General features: G+C 36.9%; 2 protein-coding genes across 2 annotated transcripts; both read right to left on the reverse strand.

Moving 5' to 3' along the window:
• Positions 1–554: 554 nt before the first annotated feature.
• LOC146168447 (A disintegrin and metalloproteinase with thrombospondin motifs adt-1-like) lies at positions 555–6,087 on the reverse strand. Its single transcript, XM_083390798.1, has 12 exons — positions 5,931–6,087; positions 5,694–5,767; positions 5,404–5,555; positions 4,950–5,126; positions 4,215–4,348; positions 4,007–4,137; positions 3,751–3,936; positions 3,390–3,542; positions 2,761–2,922; positions 2,436–2,591; positions 1,535–2,152; positions 555–1,012 (listed from the first exon to the last, which is right to left on the reverse strand). Exons 1-12 carry the CDS (start codon positions 6,020–6,022, stop codon positions 891–893), a joined length of 2,157 nt encoding a protein of 718 aa, XP_083246924.1. The 5' UTR covers positions 6,023–6,087; the 3' UTR covers positions 555–890.
• Positions 6,088–11,799: 5,712 nt separating this feature from the next.
• LOC146168448 (glioma pathogenesis-related protein 1-like) lies at positions 11,800–18,315 on the reverse strand. The gene is made up of 8 exons (XM_083386271.1): positions 18,240–18,315; positions 17,945–18,096; positions 16,323–16,499; positions 13,917–14,047; positions 13,520–13,623; positions 12,783–12,953; positions 12,135–12,245; positions 11,800–11,909 (listed from the first exon to the last, which is right to left on the reverse strand). The coding sequence occupies exons 2-8, from the start codon at positions 18,089–18,091 to the stop codon at positions 11,800–11,802; spliced, it is 951 nt and encodes a 316-aa protein (XP_083242397.1). The 5' UTR covers positions 18,092–18,096; positions 18,240–18,315.
• Between the last annotated feature and the right edge of the window lie 373 nt (positions 18,316–18,688).

An 18,688-nucleotide genomic window follows, 5' to 3' on the forward strand; every position in this document is an offset into this window, starting at 1 on the left:
GAAAATACTGATTCTTGCCAATTTGAGTGCAAAAGTACTTGGGCATTAAATCCTTATTCGCGTCACTCCTTCTCAAACTTACGTTTCTGGGCAAATCCATAGAAAAATATCTTGTAAATTCTAAATATAATTTCAACCCAAAACAAAGAATCTAAAAACACAAAGAAAACAAAAAACCAAAGAATAGCTAACAATCTTTATAAATTGACGTAGTGAGCAAGTAGTGGGGGATTGTGGCAGAATGTGGCCGCGGGCCACATTATCATGTAACACCAGAAACTGTCTGCGGGCCGCTCAAAATCTCGTCGCGGACCGGACCGTATGTTGCCCGCCCCTGGTCTAAAACAAACCATAGCATAAAAATATCCTTAGAACCATATCAATATCGCATATATTTGTTGTCGACATAAATTGCTTGAAAATTGAACCTATTGTAACTATAAACGCCCAGGGCAAGTTTTTATCTTAAAATTCGGCTAACTTGATGTTTACCATAATTTTTGCATTTGGCTTCAATTTAATTTTGTTATATTTATAATAATCAAAGACAGAAGTTAAAGTTTGCTGTTTATTTGTGGCGCTGACTTTGTCGATCGTTAACGCAAAATGCACGACTGGTCATTAAGAGAAAGACGCGTGAGAGAAAAAAAGTAATACAAATACGATTAATAAATAAATGTTTAAAAAAAAGTTATAGAAAGTCAAATGACAAAGCATCAACAACAATATTTGCCAGGGTTTGGTGAATTACGGACGTGAACCTTTTTTACGAATATAAACGAAAGCGTAGATAGACGGAGTGTAAACTGTACTAAATAGCGGCAACCTGCAAATGAATTGTAATAATATTTTTGCTGTAAAAGAAAAACACTGGGTGAATTGCATGCTCGTCACTTGCTGTTGCAACAGTCTTCATCTTTCCCAGTGCTGCATGTTCGAGTTCTGTACTGCCGCGAGGCGCTGCACGATGTTCCAGCACTTTCGTTCTGTAACTTGGACCAAGCGCTCCAGTCTGCGCACACGAAGGGGAGAGGGTTAAGATAAAACGTTGGCAGCTCTGATTTATTTTCTGGCGTGTATACAAATCGCTATTGTATATGCGGCTACTTCATATTTTAGCGGCTTGTGCAAGCTCTACATGTTTGTTTCTTTCACAAATTAGTTTACAAAAAAATGGTATATTGAAAGTGTTATGATTAAAATAGATATGTATAATTAAGGTTTTTTTAATGGTTCACTTGTTTTTATGGATCCGGTTATGCGTGACGACATTGAACTATATTATACACGTTTACGAAACAAATTTAAAAACAGCTATTGCAAAATAGAGTATTGTGATATATGTTTGATTGAATCTAGTTTGTAAGGAAATATGTCAAATAGGCCTCGAAATATTTAGTCTATTAAGTTGAAACGATTTTAAAATGGCAAGTTTAGCAACAAGTTAATAACACCGTGGAAAAGTTGCGCAGACCATTGGTGGTGACGCAAATTGAATACAGTATACTTCAAATCTAATTACAGTTTTACGTACGTGGACAGATGACAGTATTGCACGATTTTCGCGCCACGCCTGATCCTGCACATCGTCGCCCTACACCGTTGCAAGTGCGTCTTCTTGTTTGCATTCCACTCCCGCAGGATTTCGAACAGGTGGACCATTTGGACCATTTGGACCACTTTGGCTGGACACGGTCGCACTGTTGCGTACTGCAACGCTGTAAATCAGAATTGAACCCTGGACATGCCCGAGCGCGACTGCAAGTGCGTTTCCGTCTCTGAAGGCCGATCCCACAGGACCTTGAACAAGGGTCCCACGGTCCCCATTTGCTCCACTTGGGAGTCGCGAGGACACAGCGTGGCGTGCTGCATCGTTGGTTACCAGAGGCAAGGCCAGGACAGGTCTTGCCACCTTTGCATTCGCGACTTCGCGATCGGGACCCGGTGCCACAGGACTTGGAACAAACTGACCAAGAGCCCCAAAACGACCACTGCTGGCGCTTGACACAAGGTAAGGGGGAACATTTCCGCGAGCCGGAAGCAAGGCCACGACACCGAAGTCCAAACGTACCCTCACACGAACGACGCCTTTTTTGCGACCCTGTTCCACACGACCTGTTGCATTGCGACCATGGACTCCATTTCGACCATTCTGTAAAGCGATGCTGTGTTAAGTTATTTGTAAAACTATTTTACATTTTAAAGTAATAGAGTAAACTGCATGTAGAGCATGAGAAGCACACGATAAAATACAGTATATATATATATATGTTTTGCTTCCAGCAAGTAAAACTATCAAAATTTGTTTGGTCACATAAAATTACTTGTCAGACGACTTATTGGGATCGTAATTCGTAATACGTGATGGCAGCCCAAGCCCGACAATGAAAGTTTAGTTTAAATACGAAAAAAGGTAATTCGTATAAATTTCTTACTTCTGACTGATGGAGGACAAGTTTGCCGAAAACAGGTTTTTGATTCCTTTAACTTGAGCGTGCCACAGTTCGACGCTGCACATTTACGCGTACGAACTCTCTCGCCAAGGTTGCAAGACGTTGAGCATTTAGTCCAAGCTGACCAATTGGTGACTTCTAAAGATTTTCAGAAAAAAATTATTTTTATTCTCCAACAAATTGCTCGACAAACACTGGTTAAAATGCTGTACTTACTTAAAAACGCAAAACAATACCCAGAGACAATAGTTTCCAAGCAAAGTTATGTGATCTGTTAACATAAAAAATTTGATTTGCTATAACTTACTTCTCTGCACTGTCCCGCAGCTGTTTGAGTTACAAGCTTGTTCAGTTTTCGCGAGACCGCTGCAATCGGAACCTCTGCCACTGCTGCAGGCACGCGACCTCTTTCGAATTCCACCTCCACAAGTTTTGGAGCAGCGTTCCCAGCTGCGCCACGCTGACCAGGCTATAACAATAAATTATTGTAATAAGCACCACCTTTCGCATTAGGGATTGTCCAGAAAATGTTGATCAAGTCTTGAATACAATGATAAATTACCAATGATTTTCTCTAAATGGTTTGTTCGGGTGTAGCCAACTTATATTTGATTGCGATCGACTGAAATATTTTTTAGAGACTCGCAATCGACTGGTTCAGTAAAAAAGTCACGATAACACTTATTGAACACTTTGAGCGTTAATTGCATTCCAAGCCAGCGATGGAGGTTAATTTGTTACGTCAAAGATTGCTTTATAAGGCTTGTCAAATAAACAATTGGTCATTTTAATGTTCCGCTTGTGTGCGACAGCTACTGTAATGACTAATGACGTAAGAAACATTCGACGCGATCGACCAGCTAAAATGTGGCGATCGACGTGTTGGTTACTCCTGGTTTATGTAATGTTTTATCTGATAAGTGGCCAGAAACTTACCAGCACAGGGTTGACGGTTGCAACTAATTGTCATTTTCGAGCTTCCACGTGGACAGTCTTTTATATTTCCAGAAGAGCAGCTTCGGGTTCTCTGTCGTTTTCCTCCCCCACAGGTTTTGCTACAGGAGCTCCAATTCTTCCAGCGAGTCCAGTCTAAATGATTAATATAATTAGCCATCAGAACGTTTTACTCTATCATCTGATTGAAATGACTCGCTATATCGATCCGTTAAACTTAGTACGTGTAGAACAAATATCAACCATTTGTAACGGCACAGGCTTTCGCGGCTATGTACCAATAAATATATTAGTTTTAGTTGTGTCCACCAAAATTTTATGAAGTCTTCAACGAAACACTTACATCCAGCGGAAACAGGGACAGTACGACCACACGGTCTCCGATTGCAGTTGTACTCAGTTTGACGACGTCTTCCACCGCATTCAGAGTCAATAAACGAGCTGCAAAATCTTGCCCGTTTCCTTCTGCCAAAGTTGCCGCAAGTAACAGAACATTCGGTCCATGGTGTCCATGTTGACCACACGGAAACTGTAAAATTTTGTCTTGGTAAGTTCAGATAACACAATCTAATTTGTTTGCTATTTTTATTATAACTAACCTGTTTGTGGATTTTCCCGGTAGTTGTTAGTGCAGAGGTTTTCGGAACACGTGTCATTGAAGTGACAATTTCCACATACACGGTTTGTGCCGGTTTGCAATGCAATTCCCCTCACCGGTTTGTAAGGTTGACTGTAACGCAACGTAAAAGGTTTAGAATGTGCAATAAAAGTAAAGGGAAATAAGCTGCTATGAGTTAAAAGTCCTACCTGGTAATCCAATTTCCTCCAGGTCCGTAATAACAAACCAAGAGAAGAACATCCTGCCATACTTTTCCTTCGACGCTGACAGCGGAGCATTTGCTGACGCCACAGCCTATTTTAAAGGATTCGCCCCAAACAACCTAAGTACAATGTGATTAATTAACGTATTTTATTACAACCTCGTCGTATTTTAGAAAACGCTTAATAAACCATTCATTAAACACGCTGTATTTCTGAGTTTTTAGTGTAATACTGCTGGACAACTAAAAATTCGCCGTATGCGTGACTAAATCTTACAACATTTGTCGCTGTCCCTGCTAGATTGTGCAATATCGTCCCTTAACCATGGATATTCGGTACGTCAATAAGATTTTTTATACAAAAATCGTTATTTTGCTTTAATAAGGTCAAAGGTCTCTCTTTCGGGTTTGTCAAAGTATATATCGACGTCGAGTCTAGTGCAATAGTGGGCAAAACGCCACATACAACGCGAAGCGCACCACAGTTTTGTATTTTAAAGTTAGGCAAAACTATAGTTTAGAGTGGCATGGCCTTGTGTAATCCAATAATCCGCCCTTGTTTGTGCCCCCTCTTTTATGACTCTACTTTATTTACCAAGGGTTTGTGAAATCTAGTGTGCTTTAGATATGGCGCGATTGCTGTGGACTCAAAAATGTAGGCCAAATTCTGCACCAAATAGATCACGGTCATACAGCATTGCATTTTTGTAACGAGGCTTACCTGTCTGTAATGGTCGCATTCCTTTCCCGGGGTACATCTGTTCCTCATAAAATCATAATTGACTTTTTCGCCTTCCCAAGCTTTCACAGCGCTGGTAGCAAATGCCGGGTTAACATTGCGCGCTGTCGACACGAACATATTCTCATCGATGCGCTTAAAGGCGGTTGGTTTGTTGCCCTAAAATAAATAAATGCATGCCATTAGACACAAGCGTCATCATATATAGACATGTTAAAAATTACTGTTTTTTTATTTGATTCGTGCCGATTTTAGATTACATTTTCCAATACTTTTCAGATTACATCGTTTCTAATACTTTGCTTTTTTGTTTGTTATGGATTGTTATATATTTCTAAACAGTGTTTTCGGAACCGGTTTAACGTGTAAGCTATAAGATCACGGCGAGGAAATCGTTAACAGAAGTTGTTGATCCTCTGCAACACGCTGAACTAACCCGATTGACAGCAAACGCGCACTGCTTTGAGTAGTCGGAAGATATTTTTGCAAGTTTCTCATCCCAGGAAATACGTCTCATGTCGGTGGCTTGAGGTTTCACATTGCTCCTGATAGAGTTATGCTGATCGACGAACGCTGATATCACTTTGTCTGCAATGTAGTCGCGCAAACGTTACAAATCATGAAAACACAATGCGAGTGCAACCCGATGGTCGCACGAAGGGCGAGCCATATATACGGTTAACACATTCACACGAAGTAATTTTAATTGTAAGTATTTGTACTCACCATCTAATTCGTATGTTTTGATCAGTCGATTCTGTTGCAGTTTTCTGGCACTTTTAGGTGCCATTATCGACGTCCTGAAAAGGTTAAAATGTGTTTAGGAATTATGGTTTTCAATACTGTTAAAATAAAAAAACTCTTTTAATGTTGATCTTTTTTTTTTTAGTAAACACGAAGAATAATTTAAAAAAATAAAGAACAACAATTAGATCATATAACCTCAACAATATTTTAACATACTTGAGTTTTTGCGAATCTGTGAACTCTATGGATCCCACAGCCAACAAAAAGAGAGCGAAACAACAACGAAACGCCCGTTCGTTGAAACCCATTCTCGTTCGTTCTCTCCAAAGGTTTCAAGCTTTTATTCTAACAAGGTCAGAAGAGAATGCATACTTCTACTGGAATGACGAGAGCTTATATATCCATCGAAACGAAGGATTCAGAGCACACCTCATCTTAGCTTAATCGGCAAACCGCAATGACGCATTTATTGTGTTTGCAAATGATGTACAACGGTTTGTACAAATTGCCAGTTTGCCGTTGGCTACACGGTTCGCGCGTAATAGCTAACTGGAAAGGCCCGTTAATTGTTGATGACTACGGACGTTGAATACGTTTTTAGATTTCCAAAGCGCACTTGGCCTTTCGCCGGTGCTTCTTATACATTTATCGTACGTTTCGTATGACAACTTGCGTCATTGAGAGCACAATTTTTTGTTTTTAGCTGAACTTGTCACGATTTAGGTACACTATGCACGAATCTGTAATGTAGCTTGATAAAAATCTCAAGGTCAAAAAGTCGAATAAATCGTCATCCTCTTGATAAAAACGTTTTGCTACTTGCTCTCATTTTACTGATAATTATACAAGTACGTATCGAAACGTTTTTATCAAGATTATGTCGATTTACTTTTTTGACAATCTTATTAGTATTCACAAAACTGTTTTTATTCGTATTTATTTAATCTTAGGATGTTTGCTGTTTACCCAAAGGGTTTTGTCAAACCTAATCTTTTGTAATAAAGCTAATCCAACAACTTATTCGTTTGAGGTCACATGACGCTTAAAACCCTTGCCTTTGTTTTTTGCTTTTATTATTTAGTAAACTTTTAAAAATAACAATGAAAAAAAAATAAAGCTAATGATACAGTTTTCAGATTTTTATCTTTATTTTATATAGTTTATAATTAATAATTGCGTCATGTTCTTTTTCCCATGGGCTTTTACACAACCACGAAATTGTCATTTTGTTTCTGTGACAATTCCATTGGGATGTGGTTATTAGGACACACCTCTACTTAGACTACCTCATACTTAGCGTCCTGACATATCGATAATACAATAGTCCTACTTGTCACCGCCTAAATTTCGCAGGACGAAATACGCTGTAAGTTGTTGACAAATAAAGCAGTGTTTTTCACCTTGCTGTAAGAATGTTCCGACCGGCAAATATATACCAAGGTACGAACAGTGTGTTTTGATAACAATGGACAAATTGGACATGTGTCCTATACTATACATTAAGCAATTTAATCGGAATAAATCAAATAGGGCAAACATTTACACATTATGTCAAAATTTGTTAAAATAATTTAGGTCAAATGACAAAACAAACTGCACAAAAATCCTTTGCAATTTAACAAAAAACTTCAGTGAGCTTTTTAAAAATATCGTTGAGCTGACACTTTATCAAAATTCAGTTTTAAATTACAACCAACAACATTTTCACTGTGTTATATCTTCATTTGGGCAATATATGATATACGCATGCTGGAAGAATTAACCACGCAGGTTTATAGTTTATCGCATTAGGTTCAGCTCGAATTTTGTCTCTGCTTTAAAAAAAAACTGTTTTTTCGTCGCACCCTATTCTGCTGTAGCCTAAACAGTAGTAACCTTGTACTGCTGTTTACTGCTAAAATGTCGTCAGCTGCTGTATCCTGATTCGTGGTACAGCAGCCAAATCTGATGTAACACTGGTCTACCTATCTTAACACTTTGAAGTAAAATCCTGAGACCAGGGTTGCCAGATGACAGAAATAAAAAAGCCAAACTTACCTAAAAAAAAGCCAAATCTACTACAAACTCTAACAAGCCTGCCTGAGACTTGTACGCCACGCGAGTACCTTTTCATTTATTTATGATGTCATAAAATCTTGGCGCACAAGCATAATTTTAGAAGATCATGCAACACCCGATACCATAGGAAAACGATTGAAATTTTGTAGTTGTTGAAAATAAGACAAAATAAGGACGCAAGTCGAAAATAAGGACATTAGAACATAAAGGATCTGAAGTTTTCTAAAACCTGGCCCTTAAAAATAAGGACAAATCTTAGAAATAAGGACGGTATGGCAACCCTGGTTATATATTTTTTCGATGGTGATTAGAAATTATCCTTTTCCTAAATCGATACGCTGGGTCTTCTACCTTGTATTTCAACTACTCAACAATTCTCTTTTTTAGCATTATAATTGTTCGTAATTTTGATTTCCCAAAAATATCAACTCAGTTATATTATCGGTTTTATGCAAAACTCTTAAAAATATTGATTTGCGTTTAACCGATCGTCTTTAAAACACCAAAATCAAGTGACTAACGACGCCACGACACTATTGTACTTCTTCGTACAACAATGTGTTTAAATCAATGTATTCCTAATAGGTCAACCTTTGGTCCGAAAAATGTTTTTAGGTCAAAATTTGTCATAACTTTAATTTTTTTGGTCTAAATTTCTGATTTTTTACGTCAACAGATAATCGCCCTACTAATGAGTTTTCTACAAATTACATTACAAATTTCAATCAAACCAATTTTCAATACACAGCAAAAATCGTGGTTATATTTAATAGGTGAAAAGCTTGATTTATAGGAAATTTAGGATTCTGCAGAGCTAAAAAGTTGTATTTATTTATAAGTGTCATTTATAAATCTGGCCATGTAATCCATTAAACAGCGCATAAAACCGCACTATTTGATATTTATACTCAAGGCTCACAGCATTTAATCCGTTGATGAAACAGACTACAGAGGAAATTTCAGTATAATGGGTTACTGTCGCACTCTAAATATGACATTGTGAGTTGATTTTAAGATAAATTTTGACTAGATTAACAGGTTAAAAACTGTGTTATTTGGTATTGATTTAGTTATCGCTATATTTGTTCTACATATTCATGAATGTTTTTTAGCATGATAAAACTATTTGTACAAATCTGAAAACGGCGGGTGCAAAAACTTTAGGTGTAGTAATTTGTACACAGAAAATGTGATTTTATCTTTGATTGCTTGGCACCAAAACGGCAGTATCAGTTTTTAAAAAAATTGAAGTTGTTGATTTACATTAAAATGTGCACTATTGTTATGTAATGGATGTTACTTTAAGGCAGTGGTTCCCAAACTATGGGCCACGGCCCAGTAGTGGACCATGAAACCATTTTCAGTTGGCCAACAAGCTATTTAAAAATACTGCAATTAAATATATTTTGTTCCTCTAAAATAATTGTCAGCATATGACACAGTTTAGGCACGAGACCATTTTCCATATATTTTTGCTATTTTTTTTCTTTTTTTTCGCATTTTTTTCGCCTTTCGCGCGAATCTTGCTATAACATCTCGTAACCGTTTTTTAAAGGATTGCTTCCTGTCGTGTTTTTAAAAAACTGCGCAATCCCGCATTTTTGGCGTATTACACAATACACATTTCACGATCGTTTCAAATTTGGCAAAATGCTCGACTTTCAGACCGAATGTTTCAAAATTTGGCAGAAATTTTCAGATTTACGTCATGAGCATGCCTATCAGGTTTTAAGGTTTATTTGCTTCAGCGACTTTTTTTATCCCAAAGGAGAAAAATGTATTCTGAACTTATGACGTAACAATGAAAAATTGACTGCTCTAAACATAACCTCAACTAAACAATAAGAATCGATTTTTTATATAATTGTTTATTTCTAAAATTGTTTAATATGGGAAAAATATTGTTACAGAGAATTTAATTGTGTATAAATGTTGTTCAATAAAACTTTACCAAGTATCGCAAAACGGGAGTCCGCGGTTCTTTTTTGTATTAGACAAGGCCTTTAGACTTGATTTTCGGTCATTCATTGAAATCAAAATTAATTGTGACGTCATAAACACGACTGGTGTACTCAGGCAAATTTTTAGAGGTCTTACTCCTTCGGCTATTGCCTTTTTCTTCTCAATTTTCCGTTTGACAAGTTGTACACTGCGACCCCTGACAACCTCTTGCGAACCATTTAGGGGTCGCGACCCAACGTTGGAAACCACGTGTTTAAAGTTAGACGAAAGGAGCCGTGTGTGGGCCTACTCTGGAACTATTAACAAAGAAAATTGACCAACTTACTTCGCGTTTTCCAAAAGCATTTTTATAACATTTTTTTCTTGTGATCCTGGATAACGCCGTGTAAACTCAAATGTAATTAGGATCAAGGGCGAACAGATACTTACAAAGCTGGAAAACTTTTTTCTAATAATAACGAATTAAAGAGACGAAATACACCAACGCATCGATAAGTCGTATCTACAAACTGTTATGTATTTTGTTTAAAAAAGAATCTTTTTAGTACTAAAATTGCATATTCGTATGTATAATTGTATAAAATTTAGGCATTACAAAAATTAGTTTCGTATACATTTTATAAAAATAACTTGTGAAGACTGACTATGTTAATGGTTTACTTTTGTTAGATATGCGACTGCGTGTTCGATTTTATTCAGCGTCCTGTGGTTGCGATGGCGGCGTTTAACTATTGACGATCAAAATAGATTAAGCTGCTTTGAGATTTTCGACATTATGGTTGGTGATAAACACCGGTTGGTTTTTCGACCTTCTTACGTTATGGAAAACGAACGGCTGCTGCAGTTTTGCAAAACACATATGAGTGCAACCAAGTTTGATTTAGAAACCACAATCAGGATGACCTTCTGGCGGTACTTTTTACTGCAATTACAATAAACAGCTTTGTGAGACGAAAGGCACGCCACAGAGAAACGTATATCCGGCTTTGTCTGCGGTCAAGCATAAATAAGTAAAGATAATCTGAACTAAAGGTATAACACTAACATAGCTTATAATTGCATGGCATTATAACAAACTTCAAGAAATACCTAATGTAAATAGACAAACATTATTACAATAAGTTCAATTTTTTGTGCATTTTGGATCTTAATCTATATGATTTATCCGGCAAAGATAAAGAACACAAAAAACATTAAAATATATAAAGGCTATAAAGTTGAAAATGCCGATAGACACCTCAGATGGCTCCCGTATTAAAGAATGTACTAAGGGCAACCAAAAGGCAATCGGATCGAATCCATTTTTGCAAATTTGTACCTTGATAATGCAACTTGTGACGACACAGTTTTACTTAACTAGAAGTAAGCAGTACAGCAACATCATAACATAATCAAAATGGTACTTATGCTTGCAATGAAGACATGCATTTGTGTACTGCAACTCGTGCTTTATGCGTACATTATACAGCTGTGTGTGTCGTTGGGACACAGGGCAGCCTTCGAGGGGTAATTATTTTCCAAATAAACTCCGAAATTGTGGTTTTATCTATGACTGTATAGAAAGCTTCCTTTTAAATTTCCATGAAACAATTTTCCAAAACGTGAAGAACGGGGTCTTAATAAATCAGCAGAATACCTTCTGCTGCAATTAGTTTAAAGTTTGGGGCTGACTTTCCAAAACTCAACGGCCGAAACACCCTACAGCAGTGCAAAAATGGAATTTACAACGTAAGCCCATGTCATTAAAAACAATTCAATTCTAAATATTTTTTTTGTCCGATATAAATAAAATATGCTACAAATACAGTGAACTAGTAAGGGTAGAAAGTTGGAAGGCATGTCCCAGAGAATCCTCCAACACTCTATCACAAAATAGCCTTTTGTTTAAAAGTGTGGGCCCTGTTTTTTTTGCAAAATCTTTAAATTTAAAGATATACCTTAAGTATTTATTGCTATTGGTCAAATGTACATATAAAAAAGGTCAAAAAGTTACACATTAAAAACATCCTCAAACGTTGCACATGTGGATAACTGAGATCGGCCACTTAAGAAAACCTCGATGCTACTAAGAGTCTTCGGGAACCCTAAAACTGGCTCGATAGTGTTTAGTCTCGTGCTTGAATCTTTGCTTGGTTCCATGTTGTGTCATTGGGATGTGGTTATATAGGCATCCGGCTAAACAAGAACCAAAGTAACAACCACAACCGATGCTAATAGCCGTGGGAAAGCGAAATAGGTTGACCCAACTCCGGAATTAGGTCCGTTCTTTCTTCTATTTAAACCTGCAAAACGTTATTGACATTTTTTAGGCGACAATGGTATAATGGTATTGGCGGCATAAACCTACTTGCGCAACTTTGGAGGTTACACGTACGCGATATACGAGATACGTCAAAGCACCGTCCCTCTTTGCAAGTGCGTTGACGCGTTTCACGGCCTCCATCACAGGACTTAGTACAGCTGCTCCACGGAGCCCACGAATTATACACTGTAACGGAATAACAAGTGTTTCTAATAAACATTCAACAATACACCTTTAAAAAGCATTTTTTCATGTACTTGGCGGCCAATTAAAAAGGTTTTGCCTAGTTTCCTATTTTCCTACTACTTGTTACCCAAATTCACCTCTCTATCACCACCTACCGAAACAATCATAAAACATGGAATGGTGTTTTATCCACAACGGGCAGAAATACTGTTTGTTCGAGTAGTTCAGGAATTACGGTTTGTTCGAGTATAGTTTGCAGTTTTGACAGTAACTCATTTTTGACTGTAATTTACCACTTAAATCCATAAAAGCTTTGCAGTTAACTTTCTCAAAATAAAAAAAAGAAACAAATAAAAAAATAAAATATTGATGGGCATAATTAACCCGCGTAACAACTGGGACGCATTCACTTATCACTGTTTGTGCAACATGCTGGAAACCGAAATTTCATTCTTCCTAATGTGTTTGCATGTTGTGTAGCTCCGTAAATACTTTCTTATTTTGCTTTTTGGTAAAGTTTAACAAAACACGGCAATTATTTCGGGGAAACTTTTACATACGTGCGTTCTTATTTCCGCAGATGTGAGGCGTACAGTAGAGTTCCTTGTCCGATGCACTCCCAACACACTCGTTAGGCACAAACGTGTTGCAAGTTCTGTGCCGTTCTCTTGAACCCCTGCCGCATGTTTTGCTGCACGTGGTCCACGGCGTCCAACCTGACCATTTCGGTGCTTCACAGAAGGGAGAAAGTATTATATTAATCGTTAAATCTATTGCTCCCAAAAATTCTCGGTTAAAAGTTGTACATGAAGTCTCGCGAAATGTGACAACGTTTTTGCAGCCGTGGATTTTCATATAGTTGTTATACAGGTATTTAAGTATGACAGTTATGAGCAGATCTGTAGAGCGTTTCTTAAGAACTATTGTATGTGTTTTCCTAATGGTTCTGATGGTGTTTGTTAAAAAATGTATTACTGATAAAGGTTAGGGTAATACTTACGGTTAACTCCAATTTTCGCGTTTCACCTCAGAGTTAGGGGACCTATTTTCGTCGTTTGTAATTGGGTCTCGGCCTGTTTGTAATTATGTACATAGCCTTCCTACTTTTAGACTTTGTTTGTGGTTTCCTATATATTCCGTTTTATCGTTCTTGACTACTATGTTAGACTCAGCAGAAAGTTATTTAACTGCTCAAAAACCCGGGGCCTGGCCTTTTTGAATCAATTTAGTTAATTTCAAAAGGTCTTGTTATGTGACAACTAGACATGCATTTAAAGTAAAAATTGAACTTATCTACCTGGTGGAACCGGATTGTCACGGATTGGATTGGTGCACAATTTTCCAAAGCATCTGTCGGTTTGGTCACATTGACTACACGAAGCCCCACTCGTGTATGGGTGCCTTAGAAAAAAACACATCAAGCGTATTCGTTTTTGTCAGAAATCATAATGTCTTTTTAAATATGTATGTTACGACACAATTTTTTTGCATTTTCTATTATGTTTGACGTATCTTGTTTTTCGCAATGATTCTCTAATCGTTTTAACAATGCCGTTTACGAATAGAATTCTATTGGATTCCGTGTCAGATTGTGCGGATGTCTGTACAGTGTACAATAACCATCCATATATAATATCCAATTTGATAACAGTAGCAATGAAGGTGTATTCTAATATCCTGCATTTCACTCTTACCTTGGATAATTTCCTGCAGGGCCATAGTTGCAAAACAGTAAATTCGACTCGCCCCACGTTTTACCGCGTACGTTGACCGAGGAACATTTGGTTATAGCGCAGCCAACTCTAAAACTGGTAGCCCAGACAACCTACACGATAAAAGAAAATGCGTGCTTGGCTGCTTGCGTCTTGAACATTCCATCGATCCGTGTGCAAAAAATTGCTGCGATTGTTTAGATATTTACTTTTTCAAGGTAGTGGTTCTCAACTGCGGTCCGCATCAACTTTCCTGTCGGTCCGCCAAATACATTACAATTTTATATCTTAGTTGCTAAATGCAAGATGTTAAAAGCTTGTCCATCAAATGTAGAACTTCACCAGTTCCGTAATTTGCTGCATTGTGACGCAACATAGAGTTAATGGTCTACTTTGGACTTTATTGTTCGTCATAATCCTGCAAGTGTTGTAGTAGGCTACAGCTTGTTCAAGTCTTAAGCTTTAAAACTAGTTGTAGGTGAAAAACTTCAATGAACCACGTAAAACACGTATGATATTAAAAAGACAGCAGCAAGTTGCTTATTAAATTGACGTTTTCATTCTTTGCTCTTAAGTTGCATATACTTTTGTCGTAATTACATTTTTGGTTGGTTTTGATTTTTGAATGTCCGCCGGTCCGCAAAACTAGTTTTGAAATTTTACCGGTCCGTAAGCTAACGGTTGAGAACCACTGATCTATATAGGTTATGTTCATTAGTTTATGTTGTTCGCCAGTCGATACGTTATAGCTTTGTGTTAGTTTAGTACTACAATCAAATTTATGATTAATTGTGATCAACTGATTTTTTTTAGCGCGGTGAAAAAGTCACAGCAGCAAGCGTGATATTGCACTCTTTTTATGTGAATCTTGGTACCGCAATTTTATTTGTTTTATAAACATACAATTTATCGACGCAACAACCTGTCATTTTTTGTGTTTCTCATGTGCCTGATCCTACTACTTCAAATGGCTTCAAGCCGGGTTAAAATCTTCCTTTCTCGGCCTTTAAGCCGAACAGTAGTCTTACTTGTAAGTGATAGTATATCTTTTGATGCGGTCACGACATTTGACTCGCGTTTATGAATTGGGCATAAAAGGTATTTTTTTTCAACCGTGGACAGAGGTGTTCGAATTTCGAAGTTTTAAACACAATAAAAATAACTTTGGGCAAGTAACCAATATAGTGATTCATTATTCACTACCCTTTCATAGTCCGATTATAATTTTTACTGTACGGCTAATTTTTATTGACATTAACCTTAATTTTTCGTCAAACGTTTAAAGTTTTTTTCAAAACAGCACATAATTGTTGGGTTAGCGTTTATGTTAGTATTACTAAATTAATTACCCCACATTAAATTTAATTTGAAAAAAGTTTGGTAACTATTTTGTGAGCGCAGGACAGTGGAACAGCAGCTATATACTGCTGCTCGAAGAACCAAGTTTTCATCCATTTTTTGGTAGGATCGGCTTTCGCATGTCTGTGAACGTAAAGGCGTGGCTAGTATTTTCCAAATAACGATTCCGTGAGGTAACTGGTAAAAAAAGCATATAGCCTATAATATGGAAAAAGGTACAGCTTATATAGAAAAAAAACTTGTTGTAATTATTTACGTGCCGTTTGCATTTATCCATGCTAATAAGCTTATTAGTCGTTTTTTCAAACAATTATCGGTCTGCTTTAATTTGGCGATAAACATGTCGTTTATGCCTTGTAAAATGTAGATTCGATTGTATTTTGGCAGATCAGTTTCGAATAAATGTTTCTTTGAATCAGTGGTTCTTAACCTTTGGTAACCTGTCGACCACCTATTCCTATGTTATTCTTCAAGCGTTCGCCGATTCCCGAATTTCGCTCAATATTCGTTTCTTCCTCCTAGCAGCTGAAACTGGGCATATTCAAATTATAAACTTGCATTTATATAGGTTAAATTGGCCAAACTTTTAATTTATAACGTTACATGACACCTTGGCACATAAAAGAGATTCGAATTTAGCTTGAAATAACAGCATTTATGTTTCAGAGGACGTTCTCGCCGAACCCTTGAAACTGCTGCATCGAGCCCCAAGGGTTTGATCGTACCCTGGTTAAGAACCACTGCTTTAGATGATTCGTAACCAGAAAGAAAACACATAATCTAAACAGTACAGCGCTTAATCCTAAAAGGAAATTGTATTTATACAAAGCAAAACTTTACAGCATGAATACCTTAAGGTCTTGCAAAAGCACAAGAATCTAGCTTGACACGGATTGAAACCACTTTCTTTAACATATAAGTTTGACAATAGCAACTGATGCAATTTAAATAACCTTTACTTTGAAAAATACAATAGGCCAATTATATTATATATATTTTTGCAGGTTGCCAAAATTCGAAGAAACTTACTTGTGTGTAATGGCCGCACATTTTGCCGGGCATGCAGGACCTTGTTCTGTAAGTGTAGTATTTCTTTTCGTCGTCCCATCCACGCACAGATAATTTTGGCAATTCTTCTATTGGTATGCGCATATTGCTTGTGATATATATGTTTTCCCCAACGTTGAATCTGCTATGTAGAGCTTTCTGGGGTAGAAAGAATTGTTTCGGCAGTTAGTTATTGCAAGGTTTGGGAAATGTGGTGCTGTTACGGCTATAATTATACGTCTAACAAACCAGGAACTTTACTACTTTGGTTTAGATTTAGAATAAATTTAATAAAAAATAATCCAAAATATTGGGTAAGACCAAGATATGTTTCTCGTTTTTATCATCAGAGTTATAGTTTTTGTGTTATAATTTAAAATTTGGCAATTAAATACGCCGTGCGGAAATAATGTTATTATATAGACAATATCCAAGGAGTCTAAAAAAATATTGCAAAACTGTTTATATAATTTTATGAATGAACAGCTCCAGAAGTTGGACAGAGTTTAATAAAGATTTCCTACGTAACATTTACTTAAAAAGGTTAGAACTGTTTGGCAATATATTGCCATTGTGGTTTCGATCCCGTGACCAATTAAAAAAGTTCTTTAATTGGACACCGATTCGAACACTATTCAGTAAATATTTAAGCTTCAAGAGTTGAGGTTCTGGATCAAGGATCGGCAACCTCGTCGCGGGCCATAGCCAAATTCAGAAAGGCTTTGTCAGCCGTAATGAACTTTAACTGACAACGACGGTTTTATTTAGATTATATTTCGATATAGATGTTATCATCGGTCCTAATTTGGACTTAATTTCAAATTTGTGTTTTATTTAGACGTTGATGTTGTTTTAAAATTTGGTCTTATGGCTGGGGGCTAGATTCGCGCAAAGTTCAAATATTTTTGCATTTACGTATAGTAGGTGTGGCCAGCTGAAGTTTAATTGCGATCGACTAGTTCGTTAATAAAGTCATAGCAACAAACGTCACAATGGACCATTTTTGTGACTCTTGTACTGTAAATAAATTTATGTTTTCACTTATTAAACATAGTGAGCAGTGATTTCAAGTAAAGTTTCCACTTTGGAAGAAAAATACTCAATGAGAATGGTTCTCCATTAACTTATTATTTCGTAAACAACAAACTACTTTTAGCCTACAAGCCAAGCCAGTGATGATGTTTAATTTGTTACGTCTTAACACGCTTCATTAGGCTCACCCAGACACAACAATTGGTCATTTTAATGAAATTTATGGTCCGCATGTGGGTGACAGTTATTCTAATTATGTGTCCAGTAGTTTTCCACAAAACGAATCCTTGACGTAACGGCTATGATAAAATACATTGATACAAGCTGGTAGCCTACGGACTAACCCCTATCATAACTACAATACTTGTGCTGATTAAGTTTGCTTGCCGACCCTGTTCTAGCTGTTGAGGTTTAAATACGTATGCACAGCAATTTCGATTTAATAGTATTTATATATTTATGTATTTCTAAATGTTTGAACTGTTGTTCCCTTAGTTAGTGGAACTTACAACACATGGTTTAAAAATGCAAAATACCTTTTCAGTGTTTGAACACTTACCCTCAACATTTACCTGATTGTGTACGAAAACACAACGTTTCGAGTATTCGGCTGCCACTTGCTCAAGTTCTGTGTCCCAGGAAATTTTCATCATGTTTTTGGCAGAGGGGTTTACTATTTCCCGAGCACGATTATGTTCGTCCACAAAACTAGTTCTCATGGTTGCTGCAATAAGTGGTAACATATCAAACTATATTTTGTATATGCCGCATTTCTTATAATTATACTTGGTTTTGCCATTTTAACAAAGTTGTGATTGCATCAATATGTGATTCTACACTTACCCTATGTGTATAGAAACGTCTTACCAGTTAACGTATAGGTTTTTATGAAACTTCCCGATATCAGCGGTGCTGCAATTCCGTATGATGTATTATTAGTGAACGTCCTATATAACACAATGCATAAACCTTTTATATATAACTTTATTAACTAAAGAGCTTCATAATCATAACGCATAACATTTATTAACTTCTATAATGCTATATTTTTTATGGGAAAGTTAATAGTTGTTTTTGAGCTGGCTGTATTGAACCATTAAGGAAGAGGGGCACACTTGCATACAACATTACCTCATAGTCTCGCTGCCTTCCGCCCTTTGTATGGTACACAGCAGCCAAAGTAACAAGACAACACTTGGTTTTTCACCAGGCTGATTAAACCTAAACACCCTTTGCATCTGCAATAGTTAGCGCTGTAAAACACCGCATGACGAGCAAATACTATAAAAGTTTGCGTTATACAGTACTTATTAAGA

The sequence above is a fragment of the Ascidiella aspersa genome, chromosome 1 (genome assembly GCF_963924565.1).
Source record: "Ascidiella aspersa chromosome 1, kaAscAspe10.2, whole genome shotgun sequence".
Lineage (NCBI taxonomy): Eukaryota > Metazoa > Chordata > Ascidiacea > Phlebobranchia > Ascidiidae > Ascidiella > Ascidiella aspersa.